This window comes from Falco punctatus (genome assembly GCF_963210335.1).
Source record: "Falco punctatus genome assembly, chromosome: 5".
Taxonomy (NCBI): Eukaryota; Metazoa; Chordata; class Aves; order Falconiformes; family Falconidae; genus Falco; species Falco punctatus.
Genome location: NC_137584.1, coordinates 66,638,383 through 66,659,077, shown reverse-complemented (window position 1 = coordinate 66,659,077; position 20,695 = coordinate 66,638,383). Strand labels below are relative to the sequence as shown.

The window sequence follows — 20,695 nt, the reverse complement described above, 5'->3', positions numbered from 1 at the left end:
CCGCCGCCCGCGGGCAAGGCACGCTGGGCGCTGTAGTCCTGAGGGCCGGCCCGCCCGCCAGGCCCGGCGCAGCCGCCCGCCAGTCGAACTACAAGCCCCGGCGGGCGCGGGAGGCGTGCCTCCGCCGCGCTGCGCGCTGGCTCCGCGGGGCCGTCCGCTGGGCGGGCGCCGGCCGGGGGGCTCGGCCCCGCTCCGCCCGGGGGCAGCGGGGCTGCGCGGGGTGTGGTGCGGGGCTGCCCGCCGATTGCCCTCTCTTGGGGCCCGCAGCGGGTCCCCTTCTGTCGCGCGGGGAGGGAGCAGCTGTGCGGGCAGGGGTGCGGCCCTGCCCGAGGCGGTGCGGGCGGCCCGGGCGGCTTGGCTGGGCCCGGCCCTCGGGGGGGCCGAGGCGGGGGCCGCTGCTGGGGCGGGGGCGCGGATCAGGGGCGCAGGCGGGCAGCGGCGGTGCGGTTCGGTCAGCGCAGCAGCAAGCTAACCGGTTTTTCCTTAAACCAAAGAAAGTTCTAATAACACACGACAATAATAACGCGTCACTCCCGGCTGTGGCTTTTCACCTGCAGCCCTTAAAGAGTGCGGAAAGGAAGGATTGCAGTTCATTACGAGTGGGGAACCCCAGGTAGGTTAGGTTGGTATATTAGACAGAAACATAACCTAGGTCTCAGTGTAAGAGAATAAGAAATTAATTTTGCAACAGAGTTGCTAATGGACATGAACAAAGCTGTACATATTGAGATCAGGGGAAAAAAACAAAGGAAAAGGCAATGCCGTAACGTAGATAGGAAACTGTGAGAACCAGGATGAAAAGACTGGATAGGAAATGCTGTATATGCAAGGTGTTGGGCAAAAGGAATCAGCCAGGTACAAATGTAGGCTGGAAGAGATGCCTGCTAAAATCTCTGTGTTGAAAACAGAAGCCTAGGTTGTTGACCCACGCTGCAAGCAAGGTGGCAATGTTGCCTGTGGTAGCCTTAAAGCTTCAAAAATTCTTGAATTTTCACAAATGATAAGCATTTAACAGCAGCATAACCAGCTGGCCCAGATTTTATTCAATTTGCTAACATTTCATTCATAAAGGATAAAAGAAAATTGTGTTTACAGAATAATTAAAAAGGTATTTTAGTAACTGAAAGAGGGATAGAAAAAAAAAAGAGAATGAAAGAAAGGGAGAAGGGGAGCCGATGAAATTGTTTCCTTCCAAGATGTAAGCTCTTTGATTCTTCAGTACCTGATTCAAGTAGATGGTGTGTTAAGATAAAAGAAATGTTGCCAAAAGAAGTGGAATATTTACCTTCTTGATGTACCTAGGACATCAGTGAATAGAAATTACATTAATCCACTGCTAATATTTCTAAATGACTCTATCAGAGGTCTTCCAGGGTTTTTTTGTATCTGTTAACAGTATCCCTCCAATGATTAAATGCATATATCATTTTCCTTCCTTCCTTATGAAAGAGTTCAGGAAATGCTCGTTTACTATCCAGGTAGAACGAGACTGTAGAAAAACTAGTTCTATTTTTTCTAAAGCTCTGCGTCTTAGGCAGTAGGCAAAGTGGCAGGCTGCCCAGAGGTCACATCTGAGAGACTCCAAGTTAACATCCAGCAAGTCTGGTTAACAGTTGTCTATGTTAATAAAAAGGTAATCAGAAAGTAGGGATTAACCCAAGGTACAAAAATAGCTTATCCATATTACCAGTATGCTGTAGGTGGTTTGCTTGGTAGCTTTTCTGTGAATTTCCTGCTCATCACTCCTCCAGTATTTTTTCTCCCCCTTCCTTTCTTCCTTTTTTTTTTGCTAATAGATACCAACTATTCATTTTATAATTATAAACAGAAATTAAGCTGACAGAGTTTTACAAAGCGGGAGTGAATGGAAGCCTTACCTGAATCATACTAGTTATTAAACTGGTCTTGCAGCAAGGCAAGAAAAAACTCATTAATTCTACTGAGATTATATGTGCATGCATCTGGATAAGCTTTTGTTTGTTACACAACCTATGCTACCACATCTGACTGCAAATGTGAAAACACAGCAGAGCACTGGTATTGTCTTAAGTATAATAAACTGTCTGCCTCCCGGCCAAGCCTGTTCTCATTATCTATTCCAAAGAAACAAAAAAGTGCCTAATACTGTACATTTGGGAAGTTGGTGAGCCTGTGATGTATCAACAGTATAATTTGTTCTCATGCTGGGTAAATACTAAGAGCGAGGTTTAAGCTGAATGCTTTTCTCACAGCATACCATCTTAGCACCACTGTTTTGTCTGCTTTTCCTAACAGAGATAACTGGTGGTAGAGAGCTGTATGGAGGCCAGCTCAAGCTACAGACAGTCAATATTTTAGTACCCGTGTGTCAACAGCATGGCTAAGTAAGGAGGCTACAGTGATTTGGTTAAGTCTCCCATCTTTTTTTTTTATTTTTTTTTTTTTTTCATTGAGGTGAAATACAAACCCTCTGACCTGGGAGACAAAGGGAAAGATGCCCCACTTCATGATTAGCCCCCCCTCATGTCACGTGAAAGCACGTGTGCCCCACTGGATACTGAGGCAAAGGGAAGGAATGAAGGTGAGGGGAAGTCAGAGTCCTGGCGAACCTCCTTGTTTCCTTTCAGCCCTCAAACAATGCATTTGTGTATTTTGAATTGTGTTGCAAATGTTTTTTTTGCGATCCAGGAGACTGAGTTACACTATCTGTAGCTGGTTTTGTTTGCTGCAAAGATTAATCTCTCAGGATGAAGTTGAGCATAAATTCAGAAAAGGAAGTTTCAATGCTGTGTCTGACGTGAACTTTGGGCCAAATTTCAAATCTAAAGGGAGAGAGGTCAGCTGTGTTTGTAGGTCCAAAGTTTAGATGCAAGAAATCAAGCGTTTAGGTTGATTAGGTGCTCATGGATTTGTTACTACGTATTATTTATTCAACTGACACAAAGATTTTCTGGCATAACTTCAAGTGGTAATATGAATACCAGAGTCTTATAACATGAACTCACAGAAGCAGGTGCTAATGGATGATAAATTCTTAAATTTGATATAGTAATACCTCTCAAGTAGTTTTCTGTTTGTTTCTTTGTTTTCAAAAGAAGTCACATTTAACTGGAAAGGAAACCAAATATCTCCATTATCCAGTCAGGACTCTTCAGCTTTCTGACAAGTGCCCAGGTTAACACATTTTAGTTAACACAGGCATATTTTGTCAAAACTTGTGGGAAATGCTGACTCAGGATAAGGCAAAACCCACAAGACATTGAACTAATTGTGCAATGCTTGTGTGGAAAAAGGACTTCCTGATCCCTACATTGGCGGCCAGTGCTTTGAAACATGGTGTCTGAATATCTGCATTGTGTACTTACCTGACAGATAAAAATATTAAGCTTATAAATCTAATTTGTAATATACACTTATATATATATATATATTCAGATTTAACTATTATATTCAATTTCTCTTCTCCCTTTTTGCACACTATTATCCCTTTCAACAAGGGATGATTATCACACACAATTCTAGATTCCTTAATGTTTAAAATGTCATCTGCCACCTCATGGCATTCATTTCTACTGTGAACTTGATTTGAGAGATGCTGAGTAGTGCCCGTGTAGCTGGTAAACTGTACAATGCATGTCTGAGCTGACTGAAATGCAGGCTGTAAACTGGTAGTGAAATTGGCTCTAAGTCCATAAGTTTGGGAACATTTATGCAGCTTTATTAATCTGAGGTTTCATAAGCAATGTAGACTATTAATAGCATATTTGATTGTCTTGACATAGGTGAGGTTAATATCAAGGTTACTCCAGAGTATTTCAACATAATCCCAGGAAAATGGCTTTTGATGGGAACTGTGTTGATGAAAACTAGCCACAAAATCAATTTTCATAGAGTAGGCTGAATGGTCAGCTCTATATCAAAAGTATGTTTATGTTTGGGAGCCAGAGATGTTTCTCATGGTGGGAGTATCTTGGTGCCTTGCAAGCAGGTAAACCCTGGCCTCCTGCAGAAACTCAGAGAGTGTCTAGCGGAGACCCAAAGACCCTTAGATACCTACATCCCCATGGGGTTCAGCACATCAGGGTTTCTAAAATGAGTCCATTTTATACCACTAGAGGCTAGAGGGGGCCTCTGGAGGGGTTTTATTACACCCCTGATTTTTATTCCTGTTAAAGACCACCTATAGTTTTGGCTAGCTGGAAGACTGATAATGCAGCTGGGTTGAACAAGTGTCAATTTCTTTTCTACACAGTTGCAGTGTCACATTTTTGGAGGTGAGAAAAGGGACAGGTACAGGGATTGAAGCATACAAAGATAACCTATACCCGTTACAGGACATTAACCGTGCTAATCTGTGGAAGTATGCTTGAAAGTCCTGTTCATTTAGGTTAACACCAAACATAGTTTTGCCAAGCGCATATAGCCAATGGAGAAACAGTTCCTGAGCTGTGCAATACAATGAATATATGGTGGCATTTCAGAGTCTGTCAGTGTATAGGAGGCTCACAGCATTGCAGAGGATTTATTCACTTAGGTAGAAGATGTCAGAATACACCCAAATGGGAAGTTTTTCTATGCTGCCATGGATAACAAGGTTAAGAAAGAAACAGTGACAATTTAAATAAATCAGATGTTTTTGCAGAAGATTATCCTGTCATTTTCTCCAATTATTCTTGACATTTCACCCATTGGTATTGTGATCTGAGTTAATAATGGAAGAAAACCCGGCTCTTGTTGCCTTGTTTATTCTTTGTTCTCAAGGAGATAAGCTGTTTATAAAGATAACTTATTTGTTATTTAAATCACTTTTACTGAAGTTGTTTGTTTCCTTGTTTGAGTTTCTAAAAATATTGCAACAATTGTGATGGATCTTTGAGATGTCTATTCAATTCACTATGATTTGTACTGGAATTCTTTCCTAAATGGGCACAGGTGTTGATAGCTATAACATGCTCGAATGAGTCAAAACCAATAAATGCTCAATAAGGGAAAGATGAAAGAAAATGCACTGAAAACAGCTCTTTTAAGCTGTGATAAATTGGCACTTCGATTCACTATTTAATTAGGTACATAGCACTGAAGATGTGTCTGGAGCAACTAGATATTTTAAAACAGCTGAACATGTTAGAACATAACTTCAATCAGTGTTAATATTTTCAAGGTAATAATCATTATTTTTAAAATTAACAAAACCATTCGGGATGTAGTCAACTTTTGTTTGCAAGCTGTTCTACCGTGCCCTGATGCAACATTTTGCTATACTCATACAGAAAAAAAAAGTTAATCGTTTATCAAAATTACTTGCTTACTTTCTCATGTTGCACAGAAACTTAATGCTGGAGTATGACATAGGAATTCTGACACTGCAAAACCAAAAGTCGGTTAAAGCTTTTCCTTTGTGCTTTTGCCATAAGCAGACACTTTGTTACCTATTTCTTACAACACCACACTCTGCAGGCAACATTTTCTGAAGCCCCATCGTGACGCTTGGGTGCATTTCTGATGGGAATGCAGGGCCGCCCAGTGAACCGGCCAGTGTTGTGGTTAGGGATTCCCAAGCTCTAAGCGCCTTTCCCTTGGAGCCTAGCCTTTCTGTGTTGTGCCTTTCTGTCAAAAGACCTTCGTAGGGATGATGGAGGTGGTTGGGTAAGGCGGCGAGGTACCTGCCAAAGGAGGCAGGCGGTCAGCGTGCTCCCGAGGAGCTCTCAGGAGCCACTCGTGGGTATCGGAACTGACACCATCCAGGTCAAGGCTGACGGTGTGCTGAGCCCCCACCGGCCCTGTGGGACTGGAGCAGCCTCAAGGTTTTGCATTATCTGCCAGGAACTCTGCTCTTACATTAAAATACCTTGCTGTTGCGGTTTAAATATATGTTCACAGGTGTAAAAGCGGTTGTAGTGCTAATGTGCCGATAGGCTGTAACTCCGGCCACGAGTATTTGTCCTCGATACTTTAAAAATATTTGTCCTTACTATTTTATGGTCCGTGCTTTTAAAGATACACGGCACTACCTGGAAATCGTCGACAAACGCGAATTCAGTTGACAAAACCCTTTAGTGATAGCCAAGCTGGCCTGGAAGCTGCTGCATCGGCTGTGCACCGCGACACCAATGACAGGCGACACGCGAGTTGTTGGGAGAGTCTGAGCGCGGGGACGCACCCGGGCACCGGCGGCAGCCGCCGGGCGGGTCTGTGCCGAGCGGGAGCGGGCTGCGGCTCGGTCTGGGGGCGGAGGGAGGGAGAGGAGCCGGCGGCCCCCGTTAGAACGGCTCGTTGCGCACCGGCCGAGGCGCGGCTCCCCTGAAGGACGGCGGCCGTTACCCCGGCGCCTGGCGGGACTCCGTTTCCCAGCGCGCCTCGCGCCCCCGCCGCGGAGGCCGGGCCGGGAAGATGGCGGCGCCGGTGTCGCCCTGGGTTACTGCGCGCTGCCTGCTGCGGGCCTCGGCGCGGCGCGTCGGCCGCCTGCTACCGGCGGGGGCCGCAGTCCTGCGGAGAGGTCAGTACCGCCGCGGGAGGGGGCTCGCTGGCGCCGCGCGCTGCCCTCCCCTCAGGCGGGCGAAGGGAAGCCGTGTGACGGGCTGCTGGGGCACGGCGTAGGGACGGCACCGTGGGGCGGCCGCGGGAGCCGGTGCGTCCCTCCCCTGCCCTCCGGGGGAGGGGGGGGCCTGGCCGACGGGAGGGGGCTTGCCGGCGCCGGGCGGCCGAGGCGGGCGGCACCGCCGGGGCGCGTACCGGCCCCGCCGCGCTGCCGTGCCTGCGGGTGTCCTCGCGTGCCCCTCCCGGGCAGGCCGGGGCGGCCGGTGTGCCGGGGCAGAGCGCTGCCTGGTGACGTGTGTTACTGTGCCGCGGCACCGGGAGCGGGTGCCCTGGTGCCCACAAAGCTCTTGCCGTGCCTCAGGATGTCTGAGGGGCTCTTCCCTTGGGGATCCTGCGCTGTGTAACAACAGCTGAGCTCTACTGTCGGCCTTGCTTTAGAAGTCAGGCGGTACAGAAATCTGTGGGTAGCGAGGTTTTGTTAACTTGAGGCTTGGTGAGAAGCAGAGATCTTTTTTTCTTTAGTGACGGCTGTTTGTTCTCACTAGGCTGACAGAAGTGTCAGAATTTGGCTGATGTCAGGTGGGTTCCACAGGCCTGAAAGTCAGCAGATCTAGGAGGATGTTCACATACACGCACTCTATCGTGGTTGTACCATATTTGTACATTCTAAGGAAAATAGGCAAGCGCTACATGTACTGTAGTTGTACATGTTTTATTTGATATTGGTTTAACACTCTAAATCTATGTAGATGTTATTTTATGACCAGCATACTACCATTTAAAAAAAGTCAGAGCAAATCAGTGGCTTTGGGCATAGTTCTTCAGCTTCTATGCTAAAGGGAAGGTTGTCCTTACATACCTTATTTGAGGACATCTGCAGGGGTGGGCAGCCATCAATAAATTATTTATAATCTTGTTTCTATGATCACTGGTTTAGAGTCTTTTATTGGTTTTTGTGGTTTGCTTTCCACACTTTGGTACCTTTTCCTTAATTAAAAGACTTCACAAGTAGTCTTTGTGTAAAGTTGCAATTTCACTGATAAATCAATTTTTCTGCCTTTTTCTATTTTCATCTGTAGGTCATATTGTTAAATGGGGGCTGCATGGAAATAACACAAGTAGTCTTACCTCAGAATAATGTCACAGGCATGTATGCAAGAAAACAGAATTCTGGTTCCAACTTCTGTGTTTCTCTAGAAGCTTAAAATACTGCTTTGTATACTGCTTAAATGAATAGACTGCAAGAAGGTTAAATAAGGGTTTAGTGATTCATCTAAGGTCATAAAATGAGACAAAGATGGGAGGACAGTCCAAGTTCTTGTTCTTGAATTGCTCATTTTTTGGTTTTGGGTTTTTTCTGGTTGTTTTTGTTGTCTTTTTTGGGTGGTGGGTTTTTTTCCATTTGGTTGGTATGATACTGGCGTAATGTTTTCGATTTGTGCAGATAACTTAGCCTCTTCCCATCCCCCCTCCCCCAGTATGGTTGGTTAGACTTCGCTTTTCTAAACATTTTTTTAAGCATTGGAAAGTAAATAATTTTTTCAGATGGCCTCCTTTCCCATTCTTCTCATTAAGCATTGTAAAATATTTTGAAAGGAACAATTGCTTGATGTTATTGTAGGACTATAAATGTATTTTCTGCTTTATAACCAACGGATGATCTCTTTCCTGAGAAGCTTACTTGCCAAGTCTTTGTTCTTCTGGAGGTTTATGCATGTGCTTAACTTAAATGCATGTGTTTGGTTGGCAGTTCACCTTTTTGAGACTGATTCTGCAAAACTGGCATATGTATTTAATAAAAGATGAGACAGGAGAACATTATTATTATCTACAGATACTAGGATGCAAAATTTTTTTTCTTCTGGTCTTTTGCTATCTTCATTCCCATTCTCTTGCAGGAAAATAACCTTTGGAGCTACAAGACTACCATTGTCCTTCCCCCCTCACTGGGGTTATCCTCTAAGAAGGAAAGATTTTGCAGCGGTTCTGTTATCAACCTAATTACAAGTTTCACAAGGTCTCTGATACTACCATCTGCCTGTTGATAAAAGTGCTTACCAACTTCAAAGTCCTCTTCTTTCATGGCAGCTGTGTATCATAATAGCAGCTTTACATTAATGGTTTTGGGGTTTGAAGCAGTTTGGCATCATTGTGACCCAAGCTGATATTCTGAACTTCAGCTTGAATTGCTGAAAACAGGACAGTTTTTAAACATTGCTTTGTATTACCTTTTTTTTTTTTCCTCCCCTCAGTGATTGTGGAAAGCTGCAGTGTTTGTGATAAGTTCTCAAGACAGAATTCTCTGTGCAGAGCAGTAATGAAAACAGATGTGATTCCTAAACATTGCCTTAACACTGGTTTAGCAGAAGCTGTTCCAGCTTCTTGATTGTGACTGTCAGGAAAGGTGGCACTTGGGTGATTTTGGGGTTGTTAACTTTGGTATAGTTGTAACCTCCATGAGTTTGGTTAGATGCAGTTCTCGAACAACTATTAGTTGTTTTATGGTAATGTTTTATCTTTAAGGTAAACAGTAACTAACCATTACAGCAAAGTGTCACAAGAAATGGTTAATTTGTCATCTCTTAGGTCTTCAGAATATATTTTCTTCAAGATATGCCGTAATCAAACACAATTCTTGAGCGTAGTTCAGAGGTAATTAGATAAATTTAACTTCTGTTATATTTAGAAAGGTCAGTGTTGTCTTCCAACCTTAATCTCCATGTATGAAACTATTTATGATCATTCCCATGAGGGAGTGGTTTGAACCATACATACAGCACAAGGGTTAAAGGTGATTCCCCCCAATAATCAGTCCTCTGAAGTGCCTGTTTTAACTTTGTTTCCAGAATTAATAATACAGATTTTCATGTGTACTGTAAGTGACCCTCGAGTGAGATGAATGTTGTGATCTGAAGTATGACTTACTTACCTTTTGCAATAAAAGTTCAGTTCCATTTGTTGAATCTTTGCTTCTTTAGCTGGATATTATCTCTCTCTCTCATGGTTTTTCTTTTGCATCCCATTAAAGGTTTACAATTCTAATCATGTATGTGAAAGATGTTTAGTTTGAGGGCAGTTAGAGATCTTGCAGACCAAATTTGAATTAATCTGTGGAAGTGCAATACTTTGTTTTTCCCAGAAGTGAATAATCATCTTAAATTCACATTAAATTCCCATTAAATCTTTTTGCATGACTTGAAAATTCACAGATTAATAAATTCAAAGATGTCAGTTTCTGCAGTCATGGAAAGATAACAAAGATGAAATTTATGTCAGGGAAGCCCCGGTTCTTTTCCTAGGCCCTGAAATATGGGGGAAACAAGGATGTGCTGGGATTTTTATAATGGGAATTATGACAGATTTTAGATATAGTAAATTTTTTTTTTACTTGCATAGTAAAATCCAACTTCTAGGAAAAAAATAAGGATGACCAGGGTGAATAGTGTTTGTGTTGTTTATCATTCTGTGCTCTCAACCTCCTGGCTGCTGTCAAGATCAATTTTTGATATGCCACAACCTAGCTTCCATTTCAGATTGTCTTATTACATAAATAACTCTAGTGCCTGCCTCAGCTGTGACTGTTGCTTTCATAAGCAGTGTCATTGAAACTCACATGCCTTTTCCCTGTGTAATCTCATACATGACTTCTAAGTGGCAGTAGGAAAACTCAGCAACACACAGATTAGCATTTCAGTTTGCTGCTCTCTCCCAGAGCAGAAGGCCCCTGGAGCTAAGAACACTTTTTATTTTTGTGTAGGCACTTATCTTTGCAGTGGTAAATTAATGCCAGTTTACTGAAGGTGCCTTAAGTTCCTCACTTTAAAGGAAATGTTTTTAATTTCAGATTGGCATTTTCATTAGGCATTTACACATTAATAAGGTTTTTTTTGGCTTTGGTGACTTTTTCCAGTCAGATTTCTCCAAGGCAGGACTTCAGTGTATCACAATAGGCCTTTACTGCATCTTGATCTGTGGCCCTTGGATAGGCAAACAGAAAGGCAAATGGAAGCAACTAATTTTACGGTTTGAAATAAAGTGAGATTACACTTAAATATGTGTGTTTTAGGAACAGTAATTTAATAAAAAGTTGCAACCTTGTGGCAACTCTTAAAAGAAGCAGGGAATGTCAGACTAAATGTGGTAACATGCAACACTATCTTGCACCTTGGAGGTGGGAAAGATAGGTTATGAATAAATGCATGTCTGTAGTTTTACACTGTTTTATGTAAAACCAGGTAAATAATTGACACTGTGCTTTTCTATGGTTGTACGTTGAATACTACATGGAGATGGAAGATGCTTTTGCTGTGTATGACTTTCAAAGATTTTAGAAAGGAGCTCATAAAAATCGAGTATCAGCTTATGTAATAAAAAGATTAGATAACAAAACAGAGGTAAATGAAACCCCATTTTTGTCAATATGGAGAAGAAAGCAGTAGGACTACAGTTAATGCGTGGAATCATAGGCGATTCCTGTTCTAACAGTAGTTCCCTTGATGTAAAATTATGGAACATAATTGCCTGGTATTCCTCTGCTATGTATTAAAATTTCTAAAGTTTCCTTTTCTTGATCAGTTCAGAAGCAGATTACTATAGAAGCATAGTTGTGTGAATGATTTTGCAATCTGTCCCACAAAATGCAGGTTAGAATGGAAACCCTACTTTTTTTTTTTTTTTCTGTCTCTTAGGATAGTTTTTCTTCTTTTGACTCACCTCTAAAACCCTTACACTCTTGAAGAATGCATGCCTTTGTTTTGCAGCTACAGGTTTGAGTTTGTCACCAGTTATGGGTTGTATCCAGTTAGCATATTATAGAGTACCCCCAGCATATTTAAATCCCAATGTTCAATATTATTTTAGGAGAACAGTGAATAATTTGCCCCATGACACCCTCTGTCATCACTTGTGCATACTCCCCATCTCTGTCATCTGTTAATGATGGTATTTTCTTCCATTCCTGGGATGGTTAGCTGTAAGTACATGTAATCTGAGACAAAAAACATGTTTCTGAGCAGTCCTACTGTGCTTTGGTGTGCTTTGTCAATGGCCAGGAAGGTCATGAGCCACAAACCCTTTCTTATTCCTAAATCGGCTGTGTTTTTTTTTTTTTTTCTTCCATTCTTGTGGTAAGCAGTAGGAACTGGTGGCTTTATAGATACAGTGCTATAATGGGGACTGGCTGGCCCTCACATTGGAGCTCTTGGAGCCGTCAAGCTCTATGTGTTGCAAAAGCACAGATAGTTTAGAGGTACAAATCACAGGACTGAGGTTCACTTTATATGGGAGTGGAGTGGTCAAAAACAAGATGAAAAAAACTTCGTGAGATCGTCTATGCGTTTTCCTCTTCCATTTGGAGGTGGCTCAGGTATTGCTGCCCTGTTCCTGACAAATTTTTTTCAAACTTATTTTTAAAATTTGCTCCCTGACAATTAACGTTTTACAACTTCCAGACTATTAATCGATTTCACTGTCTTAATTACAGTTATTAAGGAAACTGTATAAATACAGTTTATTTTCTTTTCTCAGTACCCCACATGTATCTGGAGAGAGCTACATGCTTTTCTTTAGTCTTCTTTAAAGGTGTTACTATTATTTTTTTTTCAGTAACAGACTTTGAGCTCAACTCTCTTTATGTGATCTCTTTAGCTAGGGATGAGCTAATTACTTTTAACTCAAAGCAGTAACTCAATTCCTTCAGGGCAGGAGAATTTGGTGTAATTACTGGCTGCAGGTGTAAATAGTGATGGTCTTGCTTTGGAGAAACTAAGGTGTTACTTGCAATAAATGTAATTTGATCTAATTGTTCAGTTTTATCTTTCTCTTTTATAACTATATTCATTTTATGTTTCTTATAACAATCTAAAACTCTTCTTGTGCCTCTTACAACTTATCTGTGGGTTGTGTCCCATGGTTTAAAAAATAGCCCTTTAAATAATCTTCTACTCTGCCACTTAGTTTATAGCTCTCATGACATACGACTTGAACACTGAAAAGTGTGTTCCAGGGCAGACTATACCAATATTGAATAGGGCAGGGTTTTTTCATGTGTGCTTATATTGCCCCTCATATATATACATTGGAGTTCTTTTTTTTAAATTATTATTTTATTTTTTCCTCTAATAGGGTTATGATGTGGCTCACTGTCAGTTTGTAAGCCAGTTTAGCCCCTGGATCCTTTTTAGCAGAGCTGCTCTTTAGCTGGTCATTGCCCGTTTCTTCAGCTCAGTTATTTCCTCTATGCACCAGACCTTGTCCCTGTTGAGTTATGCCCAGTTTGTCAGAATTGCTTTGCCTTCCAGGGTGGTGTTTGTGCTCCTCTCCTGACTTGTCATTATCTGTGCTCCCAGTCTGTGTACTTTATTTTGTCATATACAGGTAATGAATGGAAATTCTGGATTGCACCAAGCTGAGATTCTGAGCTTTCCCTCCCTCAAACTCTACTGCAAATACACACCTAGTTTGACTGTAGTAATTATTCATTACATATAATTTTTCTAGCTGGTTTTGTACCTGCTCAGATGTAATTTCATTTGTGAATTACTTTCCTACTTTGTATATGAGGGTGCTATGTGACCCAATGACAAAAGTGTTACTGCAGTTAAGATGTTTTTCCTCTACCCACTAAAGCATGTTACCTGATCAGAGAGGAAAACTGGTCAATCTCGTGCTGTTTCTGAGGAGCTGATGTTGCCTTTTTTTTGTTATCTTAAATTTAAAAAAATATTTTTTTTAGTGTTTTGAAATTGTGTGCCTTTCATTCCTTCAAAACAAAAATTGTTTCATTTTACTGGTGTTTTGGAACCTCATCTACCTTCAGGAAGGCCTCAAAGAAAGCTGTTAGAGACCATTGTGTTGTTTAGGAAACCTACCTAAAGCATTTAGGGATGAATTTCTTTAGATCTTGCAGTGTTAAAAATATCTAACTGTAGTTTGATACGTGTTTTTCCTACTCAGATCTATTTCTTTTATCACTGCTACAACTTGTTTTACTTGTGATTATATTTAACCTTTTAAATGACAGTGGAAGCAAAGAAGGTAAGAAGCAGCTTTTCAGTGTATTCCGTTGTTAGGTTTCTTATCTTACTGATCTAGCAAGCCTTCTTTGTAATCTTGTATGTTCTTTCCTTTCCTAGTTATATCTCATTTTATGTCTACCAAGTCTGACTTTTTTTTTAAATCAGAATTGCTGCTTGGGCATGGCCCTGTCTCTTCTAGGCAGAAGATAAAGCCAGCAGAGGAGGCTGCAGCATTGCAGGGCTTCACAGCTATTGCCTTGCTTAGGGTGATCTTTGACTCTTTCAACTCGCTTACAGAACTCCTGTTTTGGTCTTCTGTTCGGTAGCTTTTAAATACTTTCTGTCTAGTTTAGCCCACCTCTCTCTAAAGTATTTATCTATTCAGAGAAATGCACTTTGGAATTTTTAAATGATTTTGCCTCAATTTGGGGGGGGGGGGAAGAAGAAGGGTCAAAAATTCCCTTGCAATAGCTCGTCCCAATCTTACCAGCTCTTCAGGTGGGCTTTTTAGTGTGTGTGCTTGTTAGTATGTTTTAACATTTATTTTTATTATTGCTAGAGGTGTTTACCACTGAAGTTAGAAGTTGATTTAATGAAAAATGAAGGGGTAACATACTATAGTGGTTGTATAGGTAAATAATTATATATGTCTTTGCATAAACTGTTAAGAATGTGTTGTTTGTGAATATAAGAGCATACTTTTCAAAATTTCTCTGTTAATTGCCCACCTTTCATTTTACAGCATATGCAGCTCAGGCAGATGAGAAGACAGTCTCCGGTACTCCTACAGATGCTAATGCCAGAGCCTTATTGGTCTGCAGTGGACCGTTAGAACATTATGACTTTCTGATTAAGCAAGAAGAGTTGAGGAATGATGACCAGCAAAGAAGAGTTGTGCAGCACCTGCAGAAGTTGCACGAGAGCCTTAAAGGCTACAGCATCAGTTCAAAAAATATTATCTCAAAGGTGAGATTTATAATAATATTTTTTTTTCATTTATATTTGCTCATAAGAATGTGCTTAAAATACATACATTTCTGTCATTAACATGAGACTTATTTTTGCAGCTGGGTCTTTACAGATAGATCATTTGTCTTTGGATCTCTGTTCTTTATTTTTTTGGTTTGTAAAATTCCAGTGGCACTCCAGAAGTAACCAAATTAAATATTATTGAAATAATTCTATAAGAATATCTGATATGATTTTGGTTTTGTCCACTGTCTGACTTTCCAAAAATGTCATTTGGCTATAGGAGAGAGGAGTCTAGACCAGGTTTTAATTCTCAAGCACTGGTATGATGTGTGTTTGGGTTACACATACTGCACTCTGTTTTGTGTTCTGACAGATCTTCCAAGAATGAGTGAAATTAGCCAGCCGAGTCTAAATAATTTAGCTTTGCAAAACATTAAAATATGGATCGGACATAACTTTTTTTAAAAAGTGCATTCTTTCCAGTGGTGTTAGTCTCCAGGTGAGGTAAGGAAAGAAGGCAGAGGTGTCATCTGCACCCCAGTTGTGGTTTTGGGGTCATCACAGCACCTTTTCAAAGGATTAGCAAAAATTCAGACATATCCCTATTGCACAGTGCCTTAGCATGAGTAATGTTAATAGCCTGCTGTTGCATCTCTGTAAATTTTCCCTGAAGCTGTTGATCTAGTGTTTTCCGGAGCCTCTATGGCAGTATTTTCCATGTCTTGTTCTCATGCTGTTATTCTTAGACTGTTGCTCTTGTGGCCTTGCACCTGCAAATATTTGATAGTGTTGTTACGGCAAGTTCTCATGGGAAGCAATTAGAACTGGTGTGAGAGTTCTCCCTCAACTTTCCTTGCTTCTTGTTTTGTAGATTTGAGTTTGTATCCCAGAAAACCAAACATAGTGCCCAGCAAAGGTGATAAGACATTAATTATTTGGTAAATATTAGGCAATCATAGATATGCGCAGAAGCTGAACAACCAGTGAATATGCTGTATTTGCACCGGATTAGCATATTTCAGTCAGCACAAATAGTCACAAACGTGGTGAAGGGAAGCAGCAAGAATAGGGTGTTTGGCTGAGTCTGATGAGAAAAGTATAGTGGTGGGGAAAAAGCATGGCAAAATATTCATTGCCTTCATCATCTTCACTTTCTCTGCCTGCACTGGAGAGACACCTCCCTACCCCTAAGAGAAGGATGTCTGAAAGCTGTCATTGCTCTTCCCAGCCAGCCACTGAGTGTTTTCCTTCTTTCTCTCTTTCTCTTGTACTACTTTTGTTATTTTTCGACAGAAGTAACTTTGACATTTACAGTCAGTGTATGCTGTCAGTTGCAGACCTTGCTAATAAGTCTCCATGTCAGCCTTTCTCAGCATCCATTATGCAACACACCTCATCTAAATACATAAGTCTATTGAACCTGTTACCTAACCATATACTTCCCATTACAACCCCAAATTCTCCTATTACCTGACACAACTACTGTATTTTGTTTGCATGGTGAGCCTAAATGATGTAGCATGAGGTCAGGGGAGCCAAAGACTACAGGGCTCAAGTGCCTCTAAATGACATGCTGTCTTCTGCCCTTGAGTCACTAAATGGCAAGTTACCATTCTAAGGATTCTGCAATGTATATTAACTTGAAGGCATGAAAAAGGTAGAGAACATTGGTATGAGAATGAGTATCATACTTGTAAATGGCCTGTGTTATACCTGTAAATGTGCCTGTTTCAAATAGGCAAGTATAGCAGGTTGCAGAGCATTGGGATGCAAACTTGCCTATCAGACTGCCTCCAACATCTCTTGAATGCTTTAAACTCGTATATGTAGCTGGAGATCGTGTATTTGCTAATCATATGCTTGACTGGAAATCCATGTCTTCCTGCCTCCTGATGAAAGGAAGAAGACTAAATGTCTAGGAAGGAGCTCTTTTTTTTATTGAGATACAGTGGGAAGAAACCTGAATGGAAAACAATTCCATGGAGCGGAAGTCAGGCACTCTGGAAGGAAAAAAACATGGAAGAGGTGAAATACAGGAAGCAACCTGCTAAGGCAGGACTGCTGATAGATGGCAATGAGTGTGTCTTTCAAAGTTCTTTTCTCAAAGCAGTTGACCTGGTCATCCTTATAGCTCCCTTCCAACTTGAGATGTTCTATGACCCAGCTTTAGACAGGGGGGTTGGCTCCAAGATCCCCTGAAGTCCCTGCCAGCCTAAATTGTTCAATGATTCTAACTCTGGTGTGGGAATTGGAGCCAAACAATGGTTTGGGGTATGTTTTTGCCTGCTCTGGCTGGTGGGTCAGCTCATCACATTACTTACCCTTTTACTTTTGGGATTTCTTTAATTAAATTTATTAAAAACATAAAACCAGTGTAAAAATGATAGCTGTAGTCTGAAAACTGTATGTTTATGGTATTTTAAAACACTTACTTACATTGTTTGTGGGTGTGTGCCTGTGGATTCATGTTGTCTTGGTGCCTTTGTAGGCTAACTCTTGAGTCTAAACCAGCCTCCTGATTCAGTTTGGGCAAATACCTAATAAAACCCAGAAATTTCCTCTTTCAGAAATGGTTATTGTTTATTTTTGGTATCCAAAGCAATACGGCAGTGTGCCTGAATGAGAACTGTTTTTGCATAAGTGTAAGGAGATCAAACTGGATTCAGCTTGCCAGACTACTTTTGTGAGTGCAATCTTAGCAGGCCATAGTTTTGTATCTTGAGGATACTTGATGTGAAAAGGTGGGTTTTTTTCATCTGTCTGGGCTCCTTTTTAAGCTTTGGTGTTGGGCTCATAATCTTTTGTCTATTTCAAAATTGGCTTTAGACACTGTACCTGGGCTGTAAAAGAGGAAGTCGCTCAGAAGGCACGCAATTATCAGGGTTGCTTCTGCATTATGTTTTGACCACACTGCCAGACTTTTATCATTGTTTAGAAAAAATGTTATGATGAAGGTGTTTGCCATACTGTCAAACCTGAGAATCAGTAGGCTAGAGAATCTTGATCTTTTATGGTAAACTGTTTTGGACATTTGGATATTCTGTTCTAAAAGTGCTGCCTTTGAGAATAGTTTTGAGAGCTGACTTGTGTTAACTGGCATGCCCTGAATCATTATAGTTGTTAGAGCAGGTGCCTTGTAATGGCTTTGTAGATCAAGCATTATGTGGATTTGTTATTTAGTGTTTCTTTGATTGGGAAGCATGAATAGGGAAGAAAGTCTCTATTGCAGAGAACAAATGCTAATCTTAGTCTCTAGGAAATTGTGATGCTACTTTGTCCCTGTATAACAGAGCTAATCGCAGTAAAGCCAAACTGACTGACACTTTCTTAAAAGGAAGAAGTCAAATGCCATTTTTTCAGTTCAGAATGTGGTTTTCACTAGTTCTTTAAAACACTCCTCTCTTTCATTTAACATTGCTTTAATTCTATGCTTTTAATTTTAAACAGCTTTTAAAAATTGCTGTGCGGCTTGCTGAAAACCTGGGAACTAATGCCACAGTCGGTGAGAAGCAGCTGTAGAACTACTTGCTATTGGGATAAATGTTGCAGTTTGAGGTTTTTCATCTATAGCTTGATGTCTCTCTGGAAATCTTAAGAAGGCTGATAACCAGATTAAGCACTACAGTGTTGTGCCATACATCAGAACCCCAAAAAAGGAGGAGAGCAATGAGTTTTGTGTAAATCTGCTAGCTTGTATAACTAAATCAAATCATGATTCATGATGGAAAAGAAGTTGCAACAATTTTGTTTCAGTTCTGCTATCTTTGAGGAAGTTATTTGCCAGTTCAGACAGAGCTTCTTTTGAGATAAAATGAAGCCAAATAAATCATGGTTTAAATTCTAGTGCAGGCCAGATGTTGATTCAGCAAAGTTGTGATCAACATCCTTAATGAAGGCTTTCCCCAGAATAAGTGCCACAGCTGTAAGTAGGTAGTTGGTAAAATCTTAGCCATAAAACACTGTAGACAGTAGCCGGCTGTAGACAGTGCCATTATACACGTGTCCTATGTCTACATCTGTCAAGGAGTTTACTAGGTGAGCAAAATATATATTTTTCTGATAGACTTTCAGGGTAGGCATGCTGTTGCATACTTGGTTCAGTTTTGAAGAGTAGAACTAAGGCTTTTCGTGCCAAGAAGAGGTGGTGAGTACTGCTTTCTGGACTTGGCCTGAGTTGAATAGGATTTGTGTAGGCTTATGAGTGGAATTAGTTTACATAACTAGTAGAAGGTATCTCCAGGAAGTACCAGTGATAGGGCACAAGTAAATCCTGTATTTGTGAGTAGCTCGTTGGTACTCTTTTCCCGTGAAGGCCTGGTATTTTGTAACTTTGAGTATGCTAGGAAGTGAAAGATTAACCTTATGCTATAGATGTTTGGTTGTTCTTATGATAAAACGATTGGCATTGGATTTTGCTTTTTGTACATAATGGATTTTAACAGAAGTGAAATAAATTGGTGTATTTTAAATTACTTAAGGACTTTTTGGAAATAAGACAAATACTTTATCAATTACACATAGTTTGTAGATTGACTTTTTGCTTTTTCAGGAGGTTTCTAGCAACTCTACTAACCTACTTTTAGTATGAAATCTCCTGTGATGAAAATACTCTACTGGCAGCCTTTTAGAAATAAAAAATAGTGGTGTTCAGCATTTCAAGCGTGCTTATTTTTCCTGGCTTTGTCACTGAAGAAAATGTGGTGGAGAGGTTGCAGTGAAGAAAAGGTGTAAGAGAGAGAGAGAGAACCTTCTTTTCGTTGGCTGCTTCTGTAGTTTGGTATTCCTTGTTTTATTGCCTGATTTCTTCTGTGATAGAATTGCAGAAGCCTCTTCCTAAGTAACAGTTATTCCAGAAGTAGAAACTTCTTGCAACTTTGAACCTTTACAAGAATGGTCTGCTTTGTTTTTAGCTTTGTTTTTAATTTGTCACTTTTTATCTAAATAGTTTTATTAACTAAAAATATGGTAAAAGTAGGATTAGAGGATAAATATTTATATTAGATACAACAGAAACATTTCAGTGTTTATTCAAGAGATTTGCATTATCTCACAGGCCAGAACTTTCTGAAATGAGTCTGGGCTGGGGGACACAACACCAGCCATTATCATTTATTATGGTAATAAAACTGTGGGGTTTTTTATGATGTAGGGGTTTTGGAGCACCAGTGTAGAATGAATTTGAGGGGAAAAACCAATTAGTCTTGCTGCAAACGAAGTAGGCTTCTGTTTTTCGAAATTATTACTCAAATTTGAACAATGACTTTGATCTTCAACTTGGTGAGAGCATGGCCTTGTATGTTGAGGTATTTTGAGATCCTCTGAATTGAAGTTCAAGGCTGTAAGAGTTTGCATAGACATTTCAGATCTCTAGCTTTTCAAAATAATACCAATTGGGACATGTTAAGAGTTGTTGAGTTGCTGTACTAATGACTTGAAATAAGCTCAATTATAAGTGAGATCATGTTTGAAAAGAGGTATGAACAATAGTAAACACAATTCAAGACCTTGAAAATGTCTTCAGCTACAACAGCAACCAAAAAGGAGGCTTGAAAGTGTGGGAGAAAGAGGCAGTTTTGTTAGTGTTTAAAACTAAAATAAAACCTGCTGTTTGGAGACTTCTCTCTTTAATGTTGCATATTTTAATTAACCATCTAAGTATTGACGTGCATTTTCAGTTAGGTTTTTCAATTCAGAGTGTAAATATTCCCAGGAAATGAGTTACTTGATTCTGGTGTTTGAGATAGGGAGCATGGTAGAAGGTGGGAAGATTTTGTAAGATATTTAAGAAAGAATAGGGAGTTGTCAGAATGAAGGAGATGTTTTGACCAATGTAATTCCTTAGATGAAGTAGGATATTGGTTGACTCAAAAACAAAACAGAAAAATCTGATGCGATAGAATGAAAACAAGGCGTGCAGTTTTGAAACAGAAATGTGTAAAATATTTTGATAGTAGAGGATAGAATTCTGTAATTTTGGGAACACTAATGTGTGTGTTGTCTTGTGAAATTGTAAATATTTTAGCATATGAGTGATTTTCAGAGAAAAGTCTGTAAGTCAACAGATCTGTAAAAGGAAGAAGGGCTCCTGCTGTAGCATGTCCTGATGATAATGAAACTTGGTGAAGCACTTTTTGCTTTCTTAAGTTACTGCAGTAAATGTTATGGGTCTTAAGAAACTTGGAGGACTCAAG

At 40.5% G+C, this 20,695-nt stretch overlaps 1 protein-coding gene across 2 annotated transcripts in view; it reads left to right on the top strand.

Annotated features, from left to right (window-relative positions):
* Positions 1-107: 107 nt before the first annotated feature.
* Positions 108-20,695, top strand: part of AFG1L (AFG1 like ATPase) — a 78,372-nt gene continuing 57,784 nt past the window's right edge. For both annotated transcript variants that reach the window (XM_080389036.1, XM_080389035.1), the window contains exons 1-2: positions 108-6,475; positions 14,275-14,498. In XM_080389036.1, the coding sequence (XP_080245162.1) occupies positions 6,370-6,475; positions 14,275-14,498 (330 nt within the window). In that variant the 5' untranslated portion in view covers positions 108-6,369. The remainder of the gene's footprint in view (positions 6,476-14,274; positions 14,499-20,695) is intronic.